Source organism: Lytechinus pictus, chromosome 5 (genome assembly GCF_037042905.1).
Source record: "Lytechinus pictus isolate F3 Inbred chromosome 5, Lp3.0, whole genome shotgun sequence".
NCBI lineage: Eukaryota > Metazoa > Echinodermata > Echinoidea > Temnopleuroida > Toxopneustidae > Lytechinus > Lytechinus pictus.
In genome coordinates, this window is record NC_087249.1 from 49,174,175 (window position 1) to 49,201,471 (window position 27,297).

Genomic DNA, 27,297 nt, shown 5'->3' on the forward strand with positions numbered 1-27,297 from the left:
TATCTAAAGATTTTTTGTTTTATCTTAGTCTTATCTCTTGTTGAAAATTATTCAACAGAAACACATATTCTAAACTCTAAGTTGTACTGTACACTCATTATAAAAGTATATAGCAATGTGTAGTGTGTGCTGAATGTTTCACTGTAAGCTCACACCATGTGGTGTGGATGGCGGAAGGTTCGGTGATAATTAATCACTTCGGTCGTACCCTAATAAATCCCATGCAATTACAAGCACTGCATAACCTAACCGACGGCGATTACTTTCGGATTACGCATCCCATAAGTGCAAAGTCACCGGAGTAGTAATCGCCTCGCAGCTAATAAAACTGATTAATATGACTTAATTATCCATCTTATCTCACCGTGAAGCAGGGAGGATGTATACAAACAGGAAGGAAGCAATCATTTTCAGGATGATTAATGATATCTTACTTGAGTCCGATACTGGATGTCTACTCTCTAGCTGTTATCCCCCCACCCCTATTTCCTACTTCCCCCACCCATGGGTTATATAATTTTCCTATTGAAGTACTAGTATGAAGTCATACACATAAACATGAGTGCCTCCCTGGTTGCTATATATTTTTTCTAAAAACTTTCTTTCCTGGCATCATGATAGGGTTTGTTTCATCAGATTGCACACAATGAATATTTATAAACAAGAATTTAATTACTCTGACACGTCATCGTAGGGGTAATGAGAATCCTTGCACTTACAATTATGGGGTTTAAGGTTCTAAACCCAGAATGGGCAACAGTTTAATTAGTAGATTTTCTCTCTCTTTTGTTTAAACCTAAGGTGAGACTTTGAAAATGAATAAACTTAAGACTTCTAACCTTTTTCAAAGATTTCAAAACAGGTTGTGTGCAGAACAGAAAAATTGACAAAAATTTTGTAGGGAAAACAAGTCAACCTCATTACGTGGGAGTGTGTCTTAATTTACCTACCGGTACATCATTTTTCAAAGGCAAAAACAGTCAAGCTTGGACAAGCACAAAACCCATAACAATGAACCTCATGATCACACATTGTCAGATAGGTCTCCCAAATGTAAAATACCCTTTAGAAGTGAATAAAATATGATCCCCTCTGAATCTACAGTCATAATCATTCCAATCTCATATAAATACATGATTAATTGAGATTTATCTGCACAATTGATTCAGCTGTTCTCTTATGAGCGGTACTGAGTCACTGCCAAGGGAAGGATTACTTTTAAGAACACAATTACATCAAAGCTTTACCCTCTATTTAATATTTGGTAAAATTCCAAAGATTTGTACTTTTTTTCTTTGTGTATAACAACTATCTACTAGTACGTCACTAATGAAATGATTGGTAAATAAAGTTAATTTTCACCTCAACAGTGGATAGCCAGGGTGTGTTTGTTTCTGCAATGGTTATCAAAACTTGGTCAAAATAAATCAAATTCTTCATGACGAATTCCACAAGGAAAGTCAGCATGTCTAATAACGTAGACCATGTCGATCTTGGATGATGTATTCATGAGTGTGTGGGTGTGTGTGTGGGGGGAATAACACCCCTCCCCCCTCTATGCACATTTTTATCTGACTGTTTATTAAACGTTTTCATAATGTATAAACATGATTCTTTTTTCTTTCTTAAGGGGGCAGGTAGGGACGTTTCATGTGGTTGTAAGATTATGGGTGTGTTTATGCTTCCATTGCGAGGACAGAAACAGTGTTTTCCAATGTTGTTTCAAAACGCCGATCGTAAACGTGGTTCTGGGAGTGCTGTTTCTGCTTAACTTTTCAGAGGCGAAATCATGAACTCCAGCTGACTTCACATTGTAATTTTCGTTGAGCAGGAAACTGGGTGCTCCCTTTTTCGAAGAAAAAAAAATCTGAGTGCTGTTATGGGGAAGGTACGTCGACTGTTATTTAAACATCGAACTATATCCAATATTTTAGTCATTGCATGGAGCTACTTGACATAACCATATAATTTCCACCATGGTGAGGATAATGGAGAGAAAAAATAAAGATTTTTTTTTTTTTGTAAATCCCTCAACATTCATTGTGATGACAAATTGGAAGAGTAATACTATATAGTGATGGTACAATTATCACACATGCAAATGTAACAAGGGAGATGAGAGGTAATTCCGTGGCGGTAACATGCGACCATGGAGCAATGCGACTGTATTTGCCCACATATTTTCATCTCACCGGAAGCATGTACCAAATGACGTCATTTAAACACGTTTACGATTGTGGTTCTGTTTATACTTCCCAAGAAAGCCTGATTCTGGTCAAACGATGTTTACAAACACACCTTTTTGTGAATTTACAATGGTCGTTTTGAAATGTCATTTAAATGAAAGTAAGCATGGACGCAACCGTGTTTTGGACTAATCACGTATGGAAACACTGATTCTGGCCTGAAAAGTGGAAGCATAAACACGGCCTATAAGAGCTACCTAATTACTGAATGTAAAATTTATTGGATCATTCAATCATTGTTACAAGGTTTTAACATGATTATTCTTTTTCTTGCTTTCTCATGGGGAGGGTGCTAAATGTAACGTTTGTTGTATTGACTACCAATTTTAGAATGTTAATACGCTATGCTTTTTTTTTCTTTCTTTCTTTAGAGGGGGAGGGGGTAAGGGGGAAGTTTCCAGTTAATGGGCTACCAATATGCTTAAGGCAATTTTTTGAAAATGTTTAGACATGCTTTTGGTTTCTGCTTTATCTTGGCAATGCTCTTGGTTAATGTTATATCTTTCTTAAAGGGAGGGATAGGGGAAGTTTACCGTGATTACAAGATAATAGGGGCTACCAATGTGCTCGCCGTGATAGACAGGGGTGAGGTAAGGTGACACCTGTCCCTCCTGAAATCCAATCTCAGCCCTGGTTGGCTAGGTGACCAGGGTCCAGGGGTGTGTGCGTGTCACCGCAGGGGATTTACAGGGGCGCAACAGAAACTTCCCTTCCTGCTCTTAAGCCACAGTCAGACTGGCTAAACCGACTCTGAACCGACTACTGGTAAGTCATTGGAAACAACGTCATCCATTTGGAGAGTCTGGCGTTTGTTTTGTCGTTGTGACTGTATCGTTACACACAGTGTCCAAGAGATCTCAAGTTCAAGTGCCCACTGGATAGGATTACACCATCAGTCCTCTGCAGCATTGCCAAGGTTCGCATGGAAAAGCGATATGAAATAAACTGTGAGCCCAAGTTAAACTCTAAACTTTACAAATATAATAATGATCAAGAGGAAAGTTTGATCACCGTCGTACAGTGTATACATGAGTTGCCAGTATCCTGCTTTGTACACAATTTGGTATTCTTGCATCCCCCCTTCCAAAAAAAGTAAATTAATGAATAAAACATGAACAAAAAACTAAAGAGTTAAATATGTTTTTAAAACTAAATGAATGAATGAATATAATTTTTTTAGATGCAAAAATGAATCAATAAAAATAAATGAAAAATAAATAAATAATAAATAAACACACAAATAAATAAATGTATAACAAATGAAATGGTGACATAGTCTGGGATATGAAAAGACATGGAAAGATATCTTGGTTGGGTTTTGCCATCATGCAATAAAATTATGTCAAATTATGAATCTTTAGTTCCTTTGATATGACATGACAAAATGGTAATGTGGATCAGATATCCAGATGCTGTTTCTAATCAAATCAGCTTCCAATGTAAGGGCATTGACCTATAAATCAAGTCAATCAAATAGCTTTCTGACATGTTGATTCTGAATAGTCACACATGTGCATCTGTCTGCAGGGCATACTCTAAAAACGGACAGCCATGCTTCAGAAAGATACTTTGTCAAGATGCATTCCCACTAAGAACAAACTAACAAGCAAAGCATGCTGACGATGCAGTGAAAACGTCCGCAATCCATGCTGCTGGTTATTTGTGAATTGGGCTAAGTTCCATTATTCAGCTTTTTTCTGAGTTCTTTAAAGATCAACAATTCTTAAGATGTTTCTGTAAAGAGTAAAGTTTTTCATCTGATTCAAACACTGTACAGCTATAAATCAATACCATAAAACCTTACAAAACACCCACCAATAATAAACCCAAATTAAAAGTTTTCAGAATAGAAATGGAAATGAGAAATATTATGGAACAATATTAAACTAAAGCCCTGACAAAGACACCCTCAAATAATTAGTAAATATAGATTCTAGCTACACATTTCTTCTTATTATAGTTTTTATATTGTTTGAGATCATCTCAATGTACACTGTATGTGCAATAAAACAAATTGAATGACCTTCGCAATGCCATTTAAATGGCATTGTTTAATACAACCAGTGATAAAATTAAAAGAGAACTATATAATTATCAAGTGTTAAAGGGATGGTCCGGGCTGAAAATATTTATATCTTAATACATAGAGTAGAATTCACTGAGCAAAATGCCGAAAATTTCATCAAAATCGGATAATAAATAATAAAGTTATTGAAGTTTAAAGTTTAGCAATATTTTGTGAAAACAGTCGTCATGAATATTCATTAGGTGGGCTGATGATGTCACATCTCCACTTTCCGTTTTCTTATGTTATTACATAAAATCATAATTTTTTCATTATTTCATACTTGTGTGAATAATATGTCTCCCTTATAATGAAATAAGTTGCAGCAATAAATATCTAATGCACTAAATCAGTTGTCAATCCAATTTTTCTAGTTCTTGGAGGAAAAAATTTGAATAAACCGAATTTCATATAATAAAATACAAAAGAGCAAGTGGAGATGTGACATCATCAGCCCACCTAATGAATATTCATGACGACTGTTTTCACAAAATATTGCTAAACTTTAAAATTCAATAACTTTGTTATTTGTTATCCGATTTTGATGAAAATTTCGGCATTTTGCTCAGTGAATTCTACTCTATTTATTAAGCTATACATAATTTCAGCCCGGACCATCCCTTTAAATCATGGGTGTGAATAGGCTTTAGAGCTTTGTGTTTTTTCTATCACAACTAGGGTGTTCTAAAGTGATTGAAACACTTAAAAGAATGTTAAAACCAAGGATACATGGCTTCCAAACACAATCGTGATAGAACACCACATGGTGAAAACTTAATCTCAAACATTTGTGCAAATATCTTTTCTTTGCCATTGGACGAATCAACATATTTATTACTAAACTATCATTTCTCTTTCTCATTGCCAAGCAACTGTATAATCATATGGATTATTGCAGACTTTTGGCTCAATGATCACTTTTTGCGTTATTTTGGAAGAGGCCTCTTTTCTCCATGTCTGTGACCAAGGTTGATTATTTGTTATTTTCTCTCATTTTAGGTCAATGTCTGCAATTATCATGGGGTAATGACAAATACTGAGGGCATAGTGCCAAGTGGAAAATATTCAGAAATAAATGTGGCAGTTTCTTAACTATAATGTCGAATGGATTTTTCTTTTAATTTGAAAATACTGGCTGATTCAAATGGAAAATAATATATGAAAATATATGGACTCAAGTCAGTTAGTGTCATTTCACATTTTCCAAGAAATTTTGTTACTTTGGCACATGACGCTAATTCAATTCTGTTAATAGAAGTAAAGATTATAATCTAGATCTCATTTGGCATATGAGGATAATCTAATTTCGATCACACAAGTAAAGATTATAATCGCAGATCTCACACCTACAAAGGAAATCACCTCTCATGTTTATTTTCATAAAAGACCAATCTGAAACCAAATTAATAGAAGTCCTTGAAGAAGTTTAATATAGTCTGACATTTTAATCACTGCCAAATCCTAAACCCATCCCTCTAATGTTGGAAATATTTGCATAAAAGTCCAATCAAATAATAAATGTCTATACAAACATGAATGCAGATTAAATATTGAAAAATATAAAACATAAATTTACAGCAACTTGAAACATCCTTTTTTAACTGAATAATAATCAGATAATTATAAATTACAACTTCATAGAACATTTGAGATATTTGAATGTTTTGAGAGCTAGCAATATAATATATAATTATCATATACAAGATCATGTAGCATCATTTATCATTTGACTATCATGTAGTGGTCATATGACCATGGCTATCACATGATGATCACATGACCATCCTAAGTGATCACCTGACTCACCTCATCCTCTGTTGTGATGATACCACTGTCGGTCTTACTGCTGTCTGAGGGCGCTACATATGAGTTGTCGTGGGTGGTGTCACCCGTTGTCATGGCATCCTCACTGGACTGGGCGTAGCCATCGTCAGAGGAGCTTGCTCTCTCTTTGAGTTTTGCATTGATCTCATCCTAGGATGGATAAAAGAAAGGAAGGAAAGAGAGAGAAAAAGAAAGAGGGTAAAAAAAAGAAATAGGATGAACAGAAAAAAGGTAGAAAGGTAGATAGATAGATAGATAGGAAGGAAGATAGATAGATATATAGATAGATAGGAAGATAGAAAGATTTAGAAAAAGATAGAAAAAAGTCATTAGAAAGATACTACATGTAAGACAGATGAATAAGAATATTTCATTTGAAATTCTTTTTTTCATTACAAGTAGTTACGAGAAAAAGGTCAACATTGTTTGAGTTTTTCCATTCTATTCACACACCGCAACACTTGCCTCTGCTAATACAACAATGAAATCAACAATACAGTCATCACAGAAATCAAAACAAACATTAACATCCTCTTCTGTCAGCCTACACACCTGTTGCTATGGATTCTACGAGGATTGCGTGAGGATTTCAATTGGACAGTGGGGTGAACCTCTCATTTCATTTACCCCTCTCCATTACCACTGACACGAACTATTCCCCCTACCCCACTAAAATCATGCTGTGATGTCATGACTTGCATTCTACTGGTCAAATTTACTATGAACCGAGACCGGGCTAATCTCAGGAATTATCGTCTGCCACAACATATGAGTGACAGCGAATGAATGACATGAAAATAGGTGTCTACAGGCATTAACCAGTGGTGGTTTTCACGCAGTGCACAATACTGAGTCTGAATGTAGAGACTAGATTCAATTAAGGACTGTGGTTGCTTTGTTTCACACAGAGAGGAGATATGGAGTCTAGTCTTCAAACTAGACATGGTATAACTTGTTAAAGTGTCAAATTTGAGTCCGTGCTTAAGATAACGGTTACCATGAGCAAAGACCAGATGACCTCAGGAAATATCATCTACAACAACATATGAATGACACTGGCCTATGAATATACAGTAGACCTGTGCTCTTGGAAGCAAGCAATGGGTTATGCTATCTGTCATATCAACAAAACTGACTCCAAACTGATCATTGGTCCGTCATTAGAAATAATGAAGGGAAATGCAACAGATATAGTTATGTCTCCAGAGAAAAGCAACAAAAAGAAGATAAAACAAAGGAGAAATAGGATACGCTCTCAAACTCTATGAAATCTGCAAAAGTTAATGTGGTTCTCCAAACCACATTTTTTTATTCAAGAGTGTTATGTATATTTGCAGTGAGCTAAAAATGCTAAAATGGTACAGCAGACTGTTGTAACTTCCAAATAAATTGGAGGGGGGAAAAATATCAAATTTGTAATCACGAGATTATCATAGTTCTTCAGTGGGTGGATAGTATCTTTCCTGTTCATTTTAACACGCAAAATCACTTTAAAATACATGTATCAGTATGTATGAGTCAGATTAATCTAAAGGCCTCGTCCCACTGGCCGAGGAACACAAAACGTATTCATAACGGATACAGTGGACAAGGAAAATTTCCATCCGTTTCATCTGTTTTATCCGCTCCAGACAATGAACAAGATGGGCGAACAATGAAATCACAGTGGACGGATGCTCGACAGATATAGAGCGTATGAAACACGCATGCAAAGAGTACACAACGGATATATAATGTTTTCCAACGGATGGCAAGATCCTTTTCCGTTTTACACACTCTGCATCGGTAAGTGCAGTGGGACCGGGCCTTTAATAAACACTTTGCTTTTGCACATTTATAATGATATATATCGGACAAGCAATAAATGATCTTGATGAATACAACATGTAATCTATTCTGAGATGTGCTATTATTATCAAACTCTCCTTTAGGATCAAACTTCTTCTATTCTAAAAATATCATGGAAATCTGGGGGTGTCTTCTTAAAATAGCTTCAACCCATAATAGCTATTAACCCGGGAGGCACTTAATACCGGTATATATTTTATCTAATTTTAACATCATTACATTAGACTATGGGGCATCAAGGTTACTGGTATTGTCTTCAGTAATGCTGGTTTATAGTGGTTTATATTGTATGGGGGATATTAGCAATGCTGGTTTATAAGTAGTTTATGTTGAACGGGAGATATTAGTAATGCTGGTTTATAATAGTTTATATTGTATGGGGGATATAAGCAAAGTTCATCCTTAACCGCAAGGGCTATTTCTATAACCATGCAGGAAGAGGGGCATATTATCATACCCTTTACTTTGTAATGATGACACATATCTGTTTCAAGACTTCATAGTTTGTTATATTTCATTGATGCTTACACCATAGAGCTATTCTTACACCAAAGGCTTTATTTTCTGATCTGGAATTCTGATCGAAAATATTATGTAAGCCTATATGTACTACTTTGCCAGAATGATAAAAGTACTCGTAGTTTTTAAAATCCTGCAAGATAAAAAAATGACAAAATAGTATATCAATTTTCAAAATTATGATAAACTTTTGGATGGATTCTTCCAAGACTTTCTCATGAAATAATTGTTTGCTGCAACTACTATCTTTCACCTTTAACTTTTTAAGCCTATCTTTCAGCACAATATCATAGGCCTAATTTAAATAATTTGCGTACCATGACTGTAACGGAAAACTTTTTTATTTGTTTATGCGAATATCTATGGTGTGTATATAAATATATATTAAGTGAATTGTTGGCAGTATAATCTATGTAAATAATTTATGTATATTTTGTTATTTCCATTGAGGACAACAAATGAATGAATCTGAAAAATTACATGAAATACTGATGCTAGAAAAGAGGAAAAACATGCATCCTTTACTACATGTAGACCAATAGGAAACTGACAGTCCCCAAGGTGTTAAGATTTTTTGGGGGAAGTGGCAGGAGGAATTACTTTTGTTAATTCAGTTCCAACATATGCACTTAAAAGCTTCGCTTTTTTAACTGATTTTATACCCGAATCCTAGCCTCTGATGTAAAAAGAGGCCCCTTTGCCAAGCCATAGGAAGATTATCCAATTGACTACAGTGATATTGTATCCACAGTTTACCATTAAGAGTGGGGAATCAAGACTGAACAATCAACCAAAGGATAAGTTGTTGGCCTTAAAGCTTGATGAATTCATTGAACGAGCTCCAGGGGCCTGTTGCATAAAATTACTATGGGGGGGGGGGGCGGAGTGATATCACATCCACTTAACGATGACAGCACTGACCTTAGTGCAATGAAAACAAAGTATGAGAAACACAATGAAATAATGTCAGAGACAGCAATGAAAATTTCGAAAAGATTCGTAAACTTCCAGATAACGAAATGGGTAAACTCTATTATCACAACATTCAGCACAAAGTTAATTTACATGTATGAATGCGATGTCTGTGTATTATGCATTGTAGGCATGCAAAAAACTTTATGCAACGGGCCCCTAGATAGACATCCGCAAAAGCAACTGATGGCACACAGAATCATAAATCCTTTCGGACCACACACGATGTTGAATATCTGATAGGACTCCAATCAAGATTTTTTTAAATAACTTTCATTTAAAGGAAGAAACAGAAAACATTCTGAACACTAACATTGTAGTGATTTGGATTTTGCTTCATGAAGACTACCATAGCCAAGTTTCATGCATTGATGCAAAAAGGAATATTTCAATGGTTACTTTTTTTTAAATATCGTTTCATCAACATGCAAACTGAACCTAACAAAATGTCATCCTAAATTGTACCTGCCAACCCTAACAGACAAAATAAATATCCATAAATAAGAATCTTCTGACATTTCATATTCAATAATATGACAAATTTTTCACAGAAATAGGAACACACAGGTAAAAATGATAATATATTATCCCTAATGGGAACATTCCTGTTAAAAAGAAACAGTTGGCAGGATTAACAGCAAATTAAAGTTATATAAATTAAAATCAATTACAAATATGATATACATTTTGGGTTTGGAAGAGGCAGTGGACCGGTTGGCAAAGGCCAATGGGGTACGTTGGTATGGGCACGTGCTGAGGAGGGATGGCAATCATGTTTTAAGGGCGTTTGAGTTTGAGGTGGTGGTTGGAGGAGGAGGGGACAGCCAAAGATGACATGGAAGAGGCAAATGAAGGATAGGAGAGTCCTGGTAATGATGAAGGATGCACTGAATCAGGCAAAATGGAGGGAGGGGGTAAGAGCGATTGCTGCGAGTGTGAGGTAAATTCGGCCACCTCCGTTCACGGGGACAAAACTTGATTTAAAACTTTGGATTAATACTTAGACCACACACATTGATAGCTCAAAAGGTAGTACTCGGAGAGTTGATATTTTATCCTTAAAGAAAACCTAAACAATTGTTCAATATGAGTTCAGCAGGTAAAGCATTGATCAGAGAAATGACCTCAGAGTCACTCGACTCTTAAACCAAGGGTCAAGGGTTCATATCTCACACAGCGCCAATGTCCTTTGGCAAGGCACTTATCCCCGTTTGTCACTCTCCACCCAGGGGTTAAATGGGTACCTGGTAGGATGTAAAATCCATGTGATTAGATTGGCATGTGTGCACCGATAAACGGTTGCCTGGTCAGGATACTCCCGAGGGAGAGGAGTGCACTTTATATGTGGAACACTGATGGATCCTATGACCGGGGTAATAATACTTACAATATAAAGCACTTAGAAACCAAAGTATGAAGCGCTATATAAATGTAACTATTATTATAGTTAGAGAAATGACCTCATCTTTCTAACCCAAAAAAGGGAAATAAAAGCATTCCTCCACCTACTAGGCGACTTCCACATCTTAATTCCTCACGCCACGCAGACCGCTCTCACGTCGACCCTTCCTTGATAATCTCCCGGGCTGAGTCAGAGCCGAGCGCTTGGCAAGGTCTCCCCACAACAGCTGACCTGGAGTCCGCTGACGAGAGAATCTCTAATTCAATGCAACAAATTACGGAACAAGACGCATAATCAGTTCAGGCTTTGACCCATATTTCTCACTGGAGAATATAAAGAGGCTTCCCTTTTGAAGGCGATGTGAAGTGATCATGGTGGGAAGAAAAGGGGGCAATATTTGGGATTTCCTTCATTAAAATGAGCTCTGTTGCAGTTGTGGAAAGCAGGTACACTGTATTTGATAAATAAAGCCTCAAAATGTGTTCAGACATGCAATGTTCAGCAACAGATTTTGTTATCAAAGAAGTGTTAATCTCATAGTGTATTCATGAATCTCAAATTTTGTGAATTTATGAGCAATATTTTCATTACAACACAGAAGATCTCTATTTCTATACCTTTTTTTCAGGTAAAACTCAGTGAAGAAGTGACATTTCTGAAATTCCTGTGAGGCTCAGATTGACAAATAAACATGGAAAGAATAGTTGTGTCCATTATTCTGACACTGTTTATGATCTTAAAAATTACAAATTCTGATGTATTTACACATTCTGAAACTATGATACAAGATTTTGTTGGTGTTTTATTTTTCTTCAAAATTTGTTTCTTTACAATTTTCTTGATAGTTTTTTGACAAGCAGGGATTGAAATTGTTTTGTTTGTTACACCAATTTCTGTTTAACCCCCTTATGCATTATCGTGTCATGTAAACAGCATTAAATGAATGTATTTCTATGTTTTTTCTTTATGTAGGCCAGAGCCCATTTTTCCATCCCCCAAAATATCACTTTGTTGCTATTGCAGGACACCAATGGTAATGGGTAAAAAGTGTTTCGATGAATATAGGTCGTTTATAAAGAGATATCTCAATTGACTTGTTTTATTTATTAAAAAAAACAGACAGGAAATGACTTGCAGAAAGAGAAATCCAGCACTCGCATTTCCTAGCAATATGGATGTTAGCGTGAGAGTCGCGCTACCCATCTCAATGGAAGCCTTAATCCTGGATAAGTCAGAAAGAGTGAGGCTGCTCAATGAACCTCTGCAGAATCTCACCACAATATCTGGATAATAAGGATGCGGTCGTATTCAAACTTCATTCAAGTTCGTTGCCATTTGGAAGGCTGCCAGTGGTTAAGAGTGGAGGATCACCAAGGAATAGCAAATTGAAATCATGATGATTTCAGAGAGAAGTTGCACGAACACTGATCAAATACTTGTGTTTAATTTTTATCAAATATACATGCATCTCCTACTGTAAAAAGGGGAATGAAGTAGGATAAAACAATTATACATATCTTCATCAATATACATGTATGATTTATTGATCAAATATCATTAAATTCTTGTTGATAGGGGCCTGAGATATAAATAATCAAGGCCACCATTGAGAATTCTCTTTTTTTTTTCATTTTTGAACATATAATATTGGATTTATGTACATGTAATTTATCTGATAAATATATAGTCTTAGATCTGTCTGATAACCGATTGAATATTACAGCAACCCAGAAACTGATATTTGGGGAGATGCATTGTAAAGTGCTTCATCACCCAGTGTATGAAGTGCCAAAGAAATCTTCTCAGATTAATCACAATTCGTCACAGCACAAAAATCAAACAGATCGCAAACTCTTGGATACACCTTATGTGAAAAGGAGAAAAAGCTTAAGGTGTCTGTTTCACAAGCCTTATAACCATAACCAATTAATGCCACAAAATCAGTAGCTTAAAATAATAAGTCTCTCCTTTCTATTGGAAGCAAATTTTATGACACAAGTCGACTTCCTACAAAACAAGACTCAGCTGGCTATATTTTGCTTTCATACTTTCATAGACATTATTTTTTTCATTCTTAGTATATAGGTATAGTATATAGAGGTGCTCTTACTGCCAGGTTTGATGTGTTGAGTGAATAGGAGTTCCTGTCTTTGGCTGAAGCTGGTTTGTCTGGTGTAAACACGCTGTCTTCTGACATGCTGATTCTCTTGTTCAGCTCGCCATCCTCATCCCTATGCAAGAAGGAGAAATGTAAATCAAATAATTGCAATATTTCCTTTATTTCATTTATAGACCCAGACTGGAGTCAAAATTCAAATTGACAAATCAAATACCAATAAAACAAGTTATGAACAACAAAACACAGCAATGCAAGGTTTTTGTATTTTGATTTGCATTTTAAACAAAAAAATGTCCATTTATGATGGTAAAATGATATACTTTGATATCTGTGTACTTTGGTTGTTATTTACAGTTCATAATTATCAGTGCTTTTATTAATTTTATGTTAAAAATTATTATTAGTATTGTTGTGTTTTTCTCTAATAAATAACAATTCATATACCGGTAATATATTATTACCTTGTACAAAGGGGCCTAAACCCTACAAGATTTACTTAAAGTTGACCCTTTCAATTCTTTTGTACTGTGTATGTTGACCTATAATTGTACTGTGAACATACTAAAAAGTATTCTGTCAGCTGGAATAAAATCGAGTACATATTACTATCTCAGAATACTAATTTTGAATATATTCACCACTTATTAGAGCATAAATGGGTGGTATGTGCTACTCACGTGAAATAGGATGGGTGGGAAAAGGGAAGGGCAGATTACATCAACGGATGACAGCTAATCAAGCCAACATCGTCCCCTCCAAATATCCCCAATCTCACCCCAAATGATGTCACACCGTAATTAATAAACGTCGCTAATCTGGCACGGATAACCAACTACGTGAATGTTGCGGGTTCTCAACTATTAATGTTCCCGAGCTGCGATTATTAGCTCAGCTGGAATGCCAGAATTTGAGCATCATCATATCTCTATTAACGACCACATCCTCCTACACACCTACATGTACTTTATAAAGATTTTGAAGGGGAAGGAGTGTCGCTCAATTGTTTTACTGTTTTATAAATATAACCAAGCCTTGCCTTAAAACAGTTAAAGCACTTTGGTCTCAAGCTACATGTATAATATGTATCTTGTACTTTACGATCCAAAGCTTTTCAAAGCATGCCAGTGAAAGTGAATACATGAACAATGTGCATATATTTCAAGATAAATAAAGTGATACAATAGATTATAAACATATAATACATTTGGAATTGAGAATTAAAACATCTTATTGTTTACATTTAATTTAAAGCTAACTTCGAGTAATGTTCTCGATAGGAAATGGTTGGAAGCAATCCTAAAGTGATTATTATACGCCAAAATGCTTATTTATAACAAGAAAGAATAATTATTAAAATAATTAACGCTTGCTGGAAATTTACATCCATTTCATTACTGCATGCTTTTCCTAGTGTATATGTAGCTATCAAAGATAACTGTATATGCGACCACACTTATAAATGGTTAAGCATTTTTTAGTTATTTTCTGATCTTCATTTGCTCATTACTCTGTAGCTTTACATTTTCCAGAAAAATTGTTTGGCGAATATCATTTATTCATAGTTGTTATAATTCTAGGTAACTTTTGTTCAATTCTGTGAACATTTTATTAGACGTAATTGCAAGTACCAGAGTCTATATTTGCCTGCGTTCATTTGAAGTTTCCTTTTTAATATCATAGTCACACCAACGAAACCAAGTGACTGGTACATGTATGTCATTAGGTATACAGTGCGTGACACAGGCGCCGGTCTGACGGTCCCAGACCAGAAACATTTGCTCTCAGGCCAGTAACTTTTCAGAAATAGCCAGATTTACTGGTCCAATATGACCACTAAAAAATATATCAATCTGATACATATATTTTCTTCTCTTTTGTAAATTATAACAAGTGGAACGCCTCTGGCAGTCTCGCCTGCATTACGCAATTTAATATAGCAGCAGTGCTAACTTTGAAAACTACTATAAAATAATCATTCACAAAAACATCATTCATATAATGACATAATACCACGTTCATTGACCATAAATGACATTTGAACGGTGGCTTAAGACTGTCAACTACATGTACACCCATGTCCACATTTCATTCACTCTATCCATAAACTTTCAAAGTTATGATGGCACTTCAACAATTACCCCAACATTGCCTAAGTTTATTGACCTTAACTGACCTTTGACTTGGTTTTGTGACCTGAAACTCACAGGGGATGTTCAGTGATGCTTGATTACTCTTATATCCCAAGTTTTATGAACTAGATCCATAAACTTTCAGAGTTAGGATGGTAATTCAACAAATACCCCCAACACGGCCAAAGTTCATTGACCTTTAATGACCTTTGACCATGGTCATGTGACCTGAAACTCGTACAGGATGTTCAGTGATACTTGATTACTCTTATGTCCAAGTTTTATGAACTAGATCCATAAACTTTCAGAGTTAGGATGGTAATTTAACATATACCCCCAACACGGCCAAAGTTCATTGACCTTAAATGACCATTGACCATGGTCATGTGACCTGAAACTCGCACAGGATATTCAGTGGTACTTGATTAACCTAATGTCCAAGTTTCATGAACTAAATCCATACATTTTCAAAGTTATGATAGTAATTCAACAAATACCCCCAACTTGACCAAAGTTCATTGACCCTAAATGACCTTTGACCTTGGTCACGTGACCTGAAACTCGAGCAGGATGTTCACTTATACTTGATTAACCTTATGCCCAAGTTTCATGAACTAGGTCCATATACTTTCTAAGTTATGATGTCATTTCAAAAACTTAACCTTCGGTTAAGATTTTGAAAATAATTTTCCCAACATGGTCTAAGTTCATTGACCCTAAATGACCTTTGACCTTGGTCATGTGACCTGAAACTCAGGCAGGATGTTCATTAATACTTGATTAACCTTATGTACAAGTTTCATGAACTAGGTCCATATACTTTCTAAGTTATGATGTCATTTCAAAAACTTAACCTTAGGTTAAGATTTGATGTTGACGCCGCCGCCGTCGGAAAAGCGGCGCCTATAGTCTCGCTCTGCTATGCAGGCGAGACAAAAATGGCTCTGGCGTCTCAAAAAATGGCTCTTATTAATTATGTTGTGTGTGTGTCCTGTTTGCTTGTTTTTTTGGTTTTGTTTGGGGGGGTAACAATAAGCAATAAATGACAGCAAAATAAACTCAATCTTTTTTATATTTTTCTTTATCTTTGGGGACCAGTAAATTTTATGTTCGGACGAGTAAAAAATGGATATCTACTGGTCCGACATGATCAGGTCCGACCAGTAGAAAAGGGTAAGTGTGGAGCCGTGGAGTATAATGTTTTTAGACAAGATAAGTCTGGAGTCAGTTCCGCTGGTGTGACCGTAGCATAGGGAAACTACGCTGAAGAATTGAATTGTAGAATGACAATTTAATCAGTGATTCCAAACAGTTCATTTGCGATTGAAAAACAGAATCCCAGATCAAATCTTAAAAGCGTAAATTGAAGAGGAAATTTAACAGATCTATCAAGATAAAATTCAGGGATGGTATTCTGAGATCCATTTTATCTCAGATAAAATAAAATATTTTATCTCCGTTAAAATCAGCAAGATAAAATACCCTTAAAATCTCTCCGAATTGGTATTCTGAGAACAATTTTATCTTCATTTTATCTCTGTAAGACACGCCTATTTTTAAATCAATATCCAATTAGAAACGCGCTTTTATAGCTCTCTCATATCACTCAACCAATGGAAATCCATTCCGCTAGGAGGTGTGGCAAAGAAGTCAGATTGCGTCAATTTATTGACTTCAAATTCGCTTGCGCTATACGCTTGCGCGTCTTTCAGAGATTTCTTTTTAACAAAAATGACAATACTCTTCTTTTTTTCGAAGTCTATTTCGCATCTTTTTAAGCATCATTTCATAGACAATAGTTGTCAAGAAAATTATTATGAAATACTTCCTGATTGTACAGGAATAACTTTAAGGTGTTGTTCTCAATGAATATATAATTTTTCTTCATTTTCTTGTCAACATTTAGAGTTCATTCACCTAGAAATGTTGACGAAATCAACGTCGCGGAGATAAAATAGCCCCTACCCTCTTTTAAGTTTATTTTATTTTTTTCTTCAAAGTAACTTGGGCGCAAGCACATCATCCGCGTTGCTATGTCCAGATACGCATTGGGTATGTCTACGCAGCCACTGTTCTGTAGCGTATCATCATAGATACGCAAGATAAAATTTATACGCAAGATGAAATTTTAAATTTTATCTGAGAGATAAAATGTCATCTCAGAATACCAATTTCATTTTAAGAGATAAAATAAAATATTTTAAAGATAAAATGACCTCAGAATACCGCCCCTGGTCTCCAGAATCTTAACTACATGAACTACTTGGGCACTCTGCAGAGTAGATTTGGCACATTACAAATCACATTTTATTATTATTATATTGAACCACACTCATCACAGAAAACAGAGAGAACCAGTATAAATAAAAATGTACACATGCAGTGTTATGTCTATGTCCTTATCAAATATTGTCTGGAAACATTGTGCAGACACATGTAGTGATAACATATTCTACAGCAATCAGTGGATAATTACCACCAGAAACATAGTTCGTTTAAGATCGACTTTTCGATAGCAGCTGAAATAAAATCAAATTCAAATTGTTCTTTTATTTTGAGCAGCAAATGCCTAATATAGAAATGTACTCAAGTAAAACTGTGAGTGAAATTAGCTCTGCATTCCACCTATTTTATCAGGTGTCTGCAATCTATTTTCATTCCACATCTGATGTACACATGATCCGATATCTAGTCACATGATCTCAGATATCGTGCACTTCATCAGGATGTTAAACTCACGGGGGGTGAAGGAAAAGCGATTTAATTACATTTAATTCTAAATGTCATGATCTCATGTTTGCAACATTCATGTTCAGTTTCAAGCTCACAGGAGTGCAGGTGCACTTTTCTTCACAGAGAGTGACTTTTAGTGCACTTTTGTTTAGTATTGTCTGCCTTTTATTTCTTTGTTATATTCAAATGCCAAGTTTTTGTTAATTTATCTTTTTATTTTTCAATCCCAATTTTTGTTAATTTCTTTTCTTCTTTTCCAATCCAAATTTTGGTTAATTTCTTTCATTTTCCAATTACTTTTGAGGCAGAATCCTTCTGTCATAAAATCATCTTCATCTTTGTATCCTGTTAAGTTACATTTTGGTCTGAATGCAAAAATACATTGGTGTTTAATAGGATGATGTCATTATTTATTCATGCTGTAAATGCGTGTTTGTATTTTTTAGACTAATCATAATTGTTACAGTATTGCAGAAGCAGGTGTAATATGAATATTAAAGCGATGGTCCAGGCTGAAGATATTTATATCTCAATAAATAGAGTAAAATTCACAGAGCAAAATGCTGAAATTTTGATCAAAATCGGATAACAAGTAACACAGTTATTGAATTTTAAAAATTTGCATCATTCCAGTGAAACAGTTCTGGGCATGTCTTCATGAATATTCATTAAGTGGGCTGATGATGTCATATACACACTTGTACTTTTGTATTTATTATATGAAATTAGGTTTACTCAAAAATGTTCTACCAAGAAATAAAACAATTGGATTGACAACTGATTAAGTGCATTAGTGATTTATTGCTGCAACTTATTTTTCATCATAATGGAGACACATCATTTACACATTTTATGAAAATATGAAACAATCATGATGTCATGTTATAACATAAGAAAAATGAAAGTGGGGATGTGACATCATCAGCCCACCTAATGAATTTTCATGAAGACATGCCTAGAACTGTTTCATCAGAATAATGCAAATCTTTGAAATTCAATAACTTTGTTATTTGTTATCCGATTTTGATGAAATTTTCAGCATTTTGCTATGTGAATTTTACTCTATTCATTTAGATATACATGTAAATAAGTATCCCTTTAAGCCCCAGTTTTATCATTTGCATGATTAATAAATTAATAAAGGGTCTTATTATATAAAACTGAGTAACTGAACTTAAGATTGATTTTAACGATTGATTGTACATCGATCTCAATGCAATCATTCTTTAAAACATGGTTCTAAAATCAATTACTCAGCTTTGTTAACCGTGGATATCTTACCCTCCTCTTTCTAGTTCACTTGTTGACTTTGATTTGCTCTTGTTTGGTGCGGAGTCTCCTTCCGATGCTTTTGAACTCTTCTTCTTCTTGAAAATCTTCTTTATCGACTTCCATGCCTTGAACTTTTTCTTCTTTGGTGCACCTGTGAACATTTCATTACAAATATAGATTTTAGCTTTACATTCTGCATTATCCCCTATTTTGGAATGGACTAGAATCTACAAAATCGTTGTATTTGTATTTTCAAAATACTGGCATCATAAATATTTCCAAAATATGCCTCCCCCTGGTATTGCTTCCCAATTAGGCGTACAAATTCAATCAAAACAGCTGTACCTATCAACTCCACACCCGCTCTCTCCTCCAAACCCAATTGTTTGAGAAAAGAAGGGAGAGGGTTCTCCTTGACCATTCAGATTTCAAGATGGGGGGAGGAGGGAATTACCAGGGTACAGATACAGATACTAATGCGAACAACCAATTCCATCTAATATAGTCAATTAATTCCCATCCTCTGATTGAGTTTTCACAAGAAAACTGGGGGAAATAGATCCAAGGTATTAACTTCTTTTTTGGGGGAAGGGGGGGGGGCCTTAATACCTGATTGGTCAAGCTCACTATCACTCAGTACATCTTCCCTGGGAATTCTCGGCACTATCACCATATCATCCTCTATGGCCTCTGCCCCGCCCTCTGCTTCTTCCATAGCTGCTCCTCTTTCGGCTTCCTGAGCCCCGCCCTCAGCCTCCAGAGCTCCGCCCCCAGCTTCCTGCAGCTCCTCCTCCTCCTCCGTGCCTTGCTCTCTGCCGTTCACCACCTGAACAGCCACCGACATCTTGTTGGGTGGTAGGATAACTACATTATGATAAGTATGCAAAATAGTTTCCGATTTAAACCTACATGTAAATCCAAAATCTAGTCTCAAAATCGTGTTCTGACAGAATATGATAGAATTTTCACAAAGATCTTTTCAGTAAACAAATAAATAACACAAACGGAAAGAAAAAAAACCCTAAAACCCCTATAGAGTTAAAAAAGAGAACCCTTTATTATACTGACAATCACTTTAACTCTGATTTTAATGCCTGTAATGTACAGTATATATTTTCTTCATGATACCATGAATCTACAATGATATTTTGTATGTCAACATAGCCATCCTGGAGCAGAATCAAACTATCCAAGTTAAGATAACAATCACAAGCATGTAAACTCCAAATGGCAATCTCCAAATAGATCCTTGAGTTTGACGTCATATCATGACTTTGAATTGGCAAGATATTAAAAGAGTGCATGGGGAATGAATTGGGAGAGATGGTGCATCATAAAAACAGACAGCATGGAGTACTGATTGAGAAAGAGAGAGGGGAAGAAGGTAAGAGGAGTAAAGGTTGAGAGGGGGAGAGAGTGGAGGGGAAGGGGTAAAGAGAGAAAGAGAGGGTAAAGCTACATAAAAAGCATTTTAACCGAATAGACAGACAGCAGAAGACAGTTCATGCAAACATGTAGGATTGCTTGTTAATAACAATCTTTGATGGATGTACATTTGCCATTTGTTCTGGATATCATACTACGGTATATATTTTTTTCTGGTTGAAATTGATGAATAAATTTCAAATAAAAATAAAATGAGCTAAAATGTCATGGGAAGAAGAGAATTTTCAGGACGTCCAGGTTAAAAAAGTGACATCACCGTTGTGAACGAACCGTATTGATGAGAACCAGAGTATGCTATTTTCATTCTTGCTGAGATAATAATACTGTAACACTATCCTTGCCAGAGTCATTACAAACTTGCCCTACCTGTACGCATGTTGATTGTTGCCATGGCGATTAAATCGTGGCAGTAATCAGCTAATGCCAGAGGTGAGCCGAGAAACACAAGAGCCAATAAATTATGATCTGATTTTAAGAGTGCCAAACAATGTCTCACTCAAAATTCCTCATTATGTGTCTTCTCAATTTTACAGCAAGAAATTACAAACATAAGTGTGCATAGTGTATATATTTTTACCAAAGCAATTTTGTTTTGATTTTCAATATCAGGAAGCCAATGAATTATGTGTATCTGTTACCAGACAATATTAATACCAACATTGCAACATAAAATTTAGGAAAACAAAAGTAATAGTCCAAACTACTCAAGTGCTTTGTACAGTGTAGTGATGCAAACAAATGCCCAAGACCAAAGTTGAAAAACCTTCAAACAACTAACTCTCTCCTTTCCTCCTGACTCACTTTTCTCCTGACTTTGCAAAACATTAATTCCCAGCTCAAAGATTATAAATATAAATATCCTAAGCAAACCAGTATGACAAAGAATCACAATCAAGATGTTTAAAATTACCATGAATTCTCACCTTCATCAACCACAAATACATCCATGGTTTTGTTTTGCTTCTGACCAGAAGGTCGTCGCCCAGGCAGGATATTCCGCTTTAAATTCCAAATCTTGCCAGCAAGAGACAACTGTATTATAGTTTGTTGTTATATTCGAAGTTCAATTTCACTTTAAACATCTGGCTTTGATTCAGCAGGTACAATTGTATGTACATAATATGATGACGACTTCAACCACTGATGTTAGAAGGGCGCAAGTCATATTCAGCGTTAAGAGTCACTTCCGAATTCAACTTCACTCAAAATTATGAACATCTGTCTCTGTGAATCGACATGCAGGTACATGTATTATGACAATGAACTCGAGCACTGCTGCTAAAAACAGAAGAATGACACAAGTCATATCATTCAGAAATAAACGTCATTTCCAAATTCATCTTTACAATAAGAAAGTCTCTTTGATTCGACAGCTACATGCAGGTGTTATGCAATGACAATGTGGATATTCATAGTTCTAAGAATGGCACAAGTCAGCGATTTGGCGATAAGATTCACTTCCAAATTCAACTGAAATACATGTACAGTGATAAACATCTATCTCTTCATTTGACAGATACACGTACATGTAGGTGTTAAGCGATGAGACTGACTTCATCAAGCCCTGATATTAGAAGGATGCAGGTCATAACATTCAGAGTTTACTGTTACTTCCAAGTTCAACTCCTAAATAATGATAAACATCTCTCTCTGTCGTTCGTGTTACAGTGTAGGATCCTAGGATTTTCAACGTAATCTATTAACTTGAAGCATAAGAACGAGAAGGGCACTAAAATTCTGTCACATCAATTCCACAGGAAGGTATCAGTAAAACAGTAAGGGAGAAAATCATAATATTGACAGGTGGTTGTTACTCGTCTAACATGAACTTCAGTGTGACCCGTCTCACCAACTCGGCAGGCAGCATTAGAACATGATGATATACATGAAATCTTCGGGTAATGGAAGAAGGGAACAAGTCAAAACATCAACAAAACACTAAGCATTAAATGCAGAAGGTCATAAGTCTTTTATCACTTTATTCATAGTTCTTGAAGCATTCATGTTGTTCTCCAACTTTCAAATTCACTGGTTCAGGTAGGTATAGAACATCTCAATATAATGTCTCAATGCTATGAGTTACCAAATCGCAAAGATACACAGAAACACAAATCACCAAATTCACAGTTGGAATAGTGTGAAAATACAACGTCACAGCTTACAGCATCACAACAAAGATGACCTATAGAACAACTTTCATAATAAGTCACACATTTCAGTCAGCCATTACAAGCCAAGGTTCATCACCACAATGACATCCTAGCTCACAAGCTCAGTGGGAAGCAACTGGAACATGATGCCAATGGCTTTGAGCATCAGACAATACAAGAAGGGCGCAATCTTAACCCCCATGGAGCACTCATGTACCCATCTGATATCCGATCCACCTCCCCCTCTATATGCGTTGATGTGATTTTGCCTTCAGCAGATTCTACCTTGGAGCGACGACTTAGCAACAGCTCAAAGTATCAAGCGATAAACCACACATATTCAACTCTCCTATGAAGAAGGGTGAAAAGAGGGAGAATCGTGGAAAACGAGGCTATAGACATCTCCGTCCCGAGGGAATCATGGACTTGACAATTTTTCCCATATCAAACTCCAAAGTCTTTCCGGCGCTGCTACGACGGCAGAGGTCAGAATCGTTCTTCAGCGGTGAATCACAGCAGACAGGCGGAGTGGCAAGTCAAAGTGGTGGTTCAGAGGGGATTAGGGGTGGGTTGATTGAGATTGAAAGATGTCGATGGAGGCGTCAAGAGCAGGCTTCTGGTAGAAACTCCAGCTATCTTCTTCCTGTCCTTTTTCCCATACCTTCACATACATTTACACTACTTAAAACCCTGTGCATGTTATGGTGACAAGATGAACCCATTGCAAACTGGAACCAGGTGATCCCAGTACATAGTCTAGTGGACTGACAGAAATCAATAGTCTACATGTCACTGTTTACTGGAATCAGGGAAACGTCTTACAAAGAGTTGCGATTGAACCGAATCCGATCAATGGCAACTATGGAAAGCCGCAAAGTCAACATATACAATGCATGTTTTCTCCAAAAAAAATTCTAGATATGAATGTATATCCATAAATTCATTTATTTCTTGACAGTTCGGTGTGTTCTCCTTTGTTTACAAAGGACATTTTGCACATTTCCTGTAGAAAAATAAGGACACTGATGGATTTCCAGAGAGTTACGATTGATTGGATCAATCGTAACTCTTTGGAAGACGGGGCCCAGGTGTTCCCTGTGCACAGGCAATGTAAATTGTAAATAGTATTTCTCAGGGTTCATGGGCTTAAATTCATAATACCATATGAAAGCAAACAGGCCGATGACTTGTGCCCTTCTGGCTGTGAAAGAGTTGATCCGTCAGATTCACCAACACCTCAAGATAATGAGCCAAGATGAGTGATCCACACATGTTGGAGAGTGTATTAACAAGTGGCCACATGTTCTAACACTTTGTCATCTCCATTCCTCATGAAATACTTGTAATTTTTATCTTTCAGTCAGAACAAATTTCAGCAGTGAAAAATCATTTTATACATGTTCACCCCATCCCCCTAGTCTGCTGTGCAAACCCTTCACTCGAGTAAAGGGTCTGAATTGCAGCCAACTCATGCCTTATCTACTGAAGGCCCTCTCGCTGAACTGAAACAGCAAGTTTTGTATATGCTAGTCTTTGCGTGGAGACACACTTGTTGATCAAAGTTTCAATCAGGGTCTGTGCCTGCAGACTACCCCCCCCCACTTTTGAATTCTTTACGGAGCCCCTCTCCCCTTTTCTGTTTAATACTGACCTTCTGTGAAATCTCTCTCCTCTTCCTCGAGTCTTCTATCCCCCTTCTTTGCAGATCTTCTTCCTCCTGCGTGACGTCTGTTCGGTTCTAACTCCTTGGCGCTCGTGGCATTGATGTCCAACCGCCAGTTTTCGGGAGGGTCGATGATGTATCCCGGATCGATGAGGTCCTCGGTGATGGCGATATCGTCGTCGTTGGGATCGATGCAGCCCTCTGTGTCACTCCGCTGGCTGTGAGGGTCCTCTGTTATTTCCGTGCTGTGATGGCGTGCTTTTCTGCTGCTTTTTTTCTTTGTGAGACCTGAGGGTGTAACATAAGAAGATACGCTTGATAATTACAACTGATTATAACTTTTAGTACAAGATTTGCTATCTGAAGACTTGCAATCGTACAATTGATTGCATCTTTATTGAAAACAGGGCACAAGAAAATTACTTTCTGCTGCTCTTCTTCTTTGTGAGGCCCAGGGTCCCATAACACAAAGGTCAGCGATTGATCGTACGCTTGATTTTCACGATTGATTGTACATTGTAGTCAATGGAATCAATCGTAGAAAAATGTTCTACGATCATTGCTAAGTTTTGTGTTACAGGCCCCAGGGGTGTAAAGAGACACTTTATAATTACGACTGAATGTTTTTTGTACATGGTTAGCAAAAGACTCATCTACGCTATCAGTTTAAAAATTGATTGCATTGCATCTTTAAAGTAACAGCCTTACTGGAAAAACAGTGTCCCACGGTATGTGCCACAATGTGGAACACATCGTGAAATCACCTTCACACTGTTAAATTTGAACATTTCAACGGTGTGAATCACATTGTGTGACAACAGTTACAGTGTTGATTTAATTTCCAAAGTGTGAAAAAATCTTCACACTGTTGAATTTGAGCATTTTAACAGTGTGAATAATATTTTCACCCTTCACTAAAGTAAACACACTGTGATCACACTGTGTGACGCTGTTCTTTCCAGCAGAGAGGGCACAATAAATATTTCTTTTCAAATTAAGAAATTTCATGATGATGAATGACAAAATCCATTTGCAATATTTTAATACCTCCTATCTGAAATAATACAGTTTATATATTTCATGAAGATACAGTGTATGCACATCAATGGTCAATATACTTTGAAAGATCATCCAATATTCCAAAAGAATCAAGATTTATCTTTAACATTGATGAACATGCAGTAACCTTTTTTTTTTATACAAAGCTACAGATTTTTTACACCCCACCCCAATTTTAATTCAGAAAAAAAATAATCTGCCCATCTTGGAGTGTGAGGCATCCATACATTCAATTCATCCTTCAGTATAAACCACGATGCAGATCCTCAACTATCGTGATGAAAAACCAAATTAAATTGTGGCGGCTGAACAAAAAGTCAAATGAATTTGAATAGTTCTACAGTTTAGATAAACCAATAAAAAGTGTACTTCTTCATATCACCTGCATCCAACCAAAACCTAACTCTCAACTGACTCATCAATTATTCAATGTCCCGGAAACGAATGTGTTTTCAACGACAAAGCTTCCATTTTACCCCCATCAAATAAAGTCAATTTTGTGGTTGAGAAATACCAATCAAGAGCCACTTCAAACACACCACAATCATGTTGACTTTCATGAAGTCTGATTAGTATTTAATTGTTGCAATGCAATGTCAATAACTGATCCATTTAGTAATATTCCATCAGGCAAATTGATCTGATTGTATTTTTGTCGAGAATGTATGATTAATTACTAGTAATCGGATATATATCAACTATTAAAATCCATGCAGATATTAAAGTGTGAAGGTCACACAGATAGCCTATATATTTGGTGAGATACATGTACATACATGTTAAGATTTCATGGTTCATAATATTGCTTTATATATTTTCAAGGTAGTGCAAAACATGTAAATTATGCACTATTTGTATCATATTATATGGTACAAAATAGAGTACGGTACAGTACTGTAGCTGGCAAAAAAATACGAACAGCAATTATTGCTTTTATAATGTATTAAAGATATCAGAACAAACAGAAAGGTATTTTTTGTATTTCAAACTCCTCTCCATGCAAACAAATATATTTATATTTTCTGTCCGCTTTCCCTATATTCACCTTCTGTTAATTTCATCAACCATGACTTTCCCACTGGAGATCTTATATTTTCCAGATGTAGAAAATATCTGCTAATGAAATTCAAGTAATTACTGTTACCGCACAAAAGCTTCAAAGACATGAATGACATCACAGACTGAAACAAAAGGCTCCTACTACATGTGTATTAACTGTAGGCTCTGCATGATAGAATTTAGACAAAGAAAATGCTGATTTCTGGGGAAATATGGTTTTTCTTCACTATCAATTTGAATAATAGCATACTGTAATGCCCATGTACATGTAACACAGGTCTACACAGTGAATATTTTAGGCCTACTTTACAGATTACACTATTTTAAGAAGAATATGAATATTAAAATGAAGTGCAGACAATTATCAAGGAAGAATGAAGAAAAAAGGCACAAGCAATTACCTGTAAGTGTAATATCATCCAGGTAGAATAAGAGAATATGATGCTGAAGTCAAATCACCCAATAATGCTTTAATCAGAATAACACTGCCAATTTGTTCCCGTTTTCCAAGTTACAGTAAAAATAGAATATTATAATACCTCCATGAATGAATTACAGCCCAATATGTATGTTGGCCTACTACGACAACTCCTACATTTAGCAGCAGATGAAATTTGTTTAGACGATCATCATACAGAAAAGTAGATAGATCTCTTTTATGATATCAATCCTTCTTCGGATTTGCAGAGTGCGAGATAGGACTTCATTCACAAAGAATGATGCTAGTATATTCATCCAGGCAGAAAGACAAAGCAGAAAGAACATATGAAGTATTTCCATGTCAGCATGGG

General features: G+C 36.0%; 1 protein-coding gene across 1 annotated transcript in view; it reads right to left on the reverse strand.

Moving 5' to 3' along the window:
• Positions 1 to 5,440: 5,440 nt before the first annotated feature.
• LOC129261315 (uncharacterized) overlaps positions 5,441 to 27,297 on the reverse strand; it is a 31,229-nt gene continuing 9,372 nt past the window's right edge. Inside the window, exons 2-6 of the mRNA XM_064099535.1 lie at positions 24,377 to 24,676; positions 19,739 to 19,993; positions 19,139 to 19,280; positions 12,987 to 13,107; positions 5,441 to 6,285 (exon numbers count right to left, since the gene is read on the reverse strand). Of these exons, the coding sequence (XP_063955605.1) occupies positions 6,097 to 6,285; positions 12,987 to 13,107; positions 19,139 to 19,280; positions 19,739 to 19,993; positions 24,377 to 24,676 (1,007 nt within the window). The 3' untranslated portion in view covers positions 5,441 to 6,096. The remainder of the gene's footprint in view (positions 6,286 to 12,986; positions 13,108 to 19,138; positions 19,281 to 19,738; positions 19,994 to 24,376; positions 24,677 to 27,297) is intronic.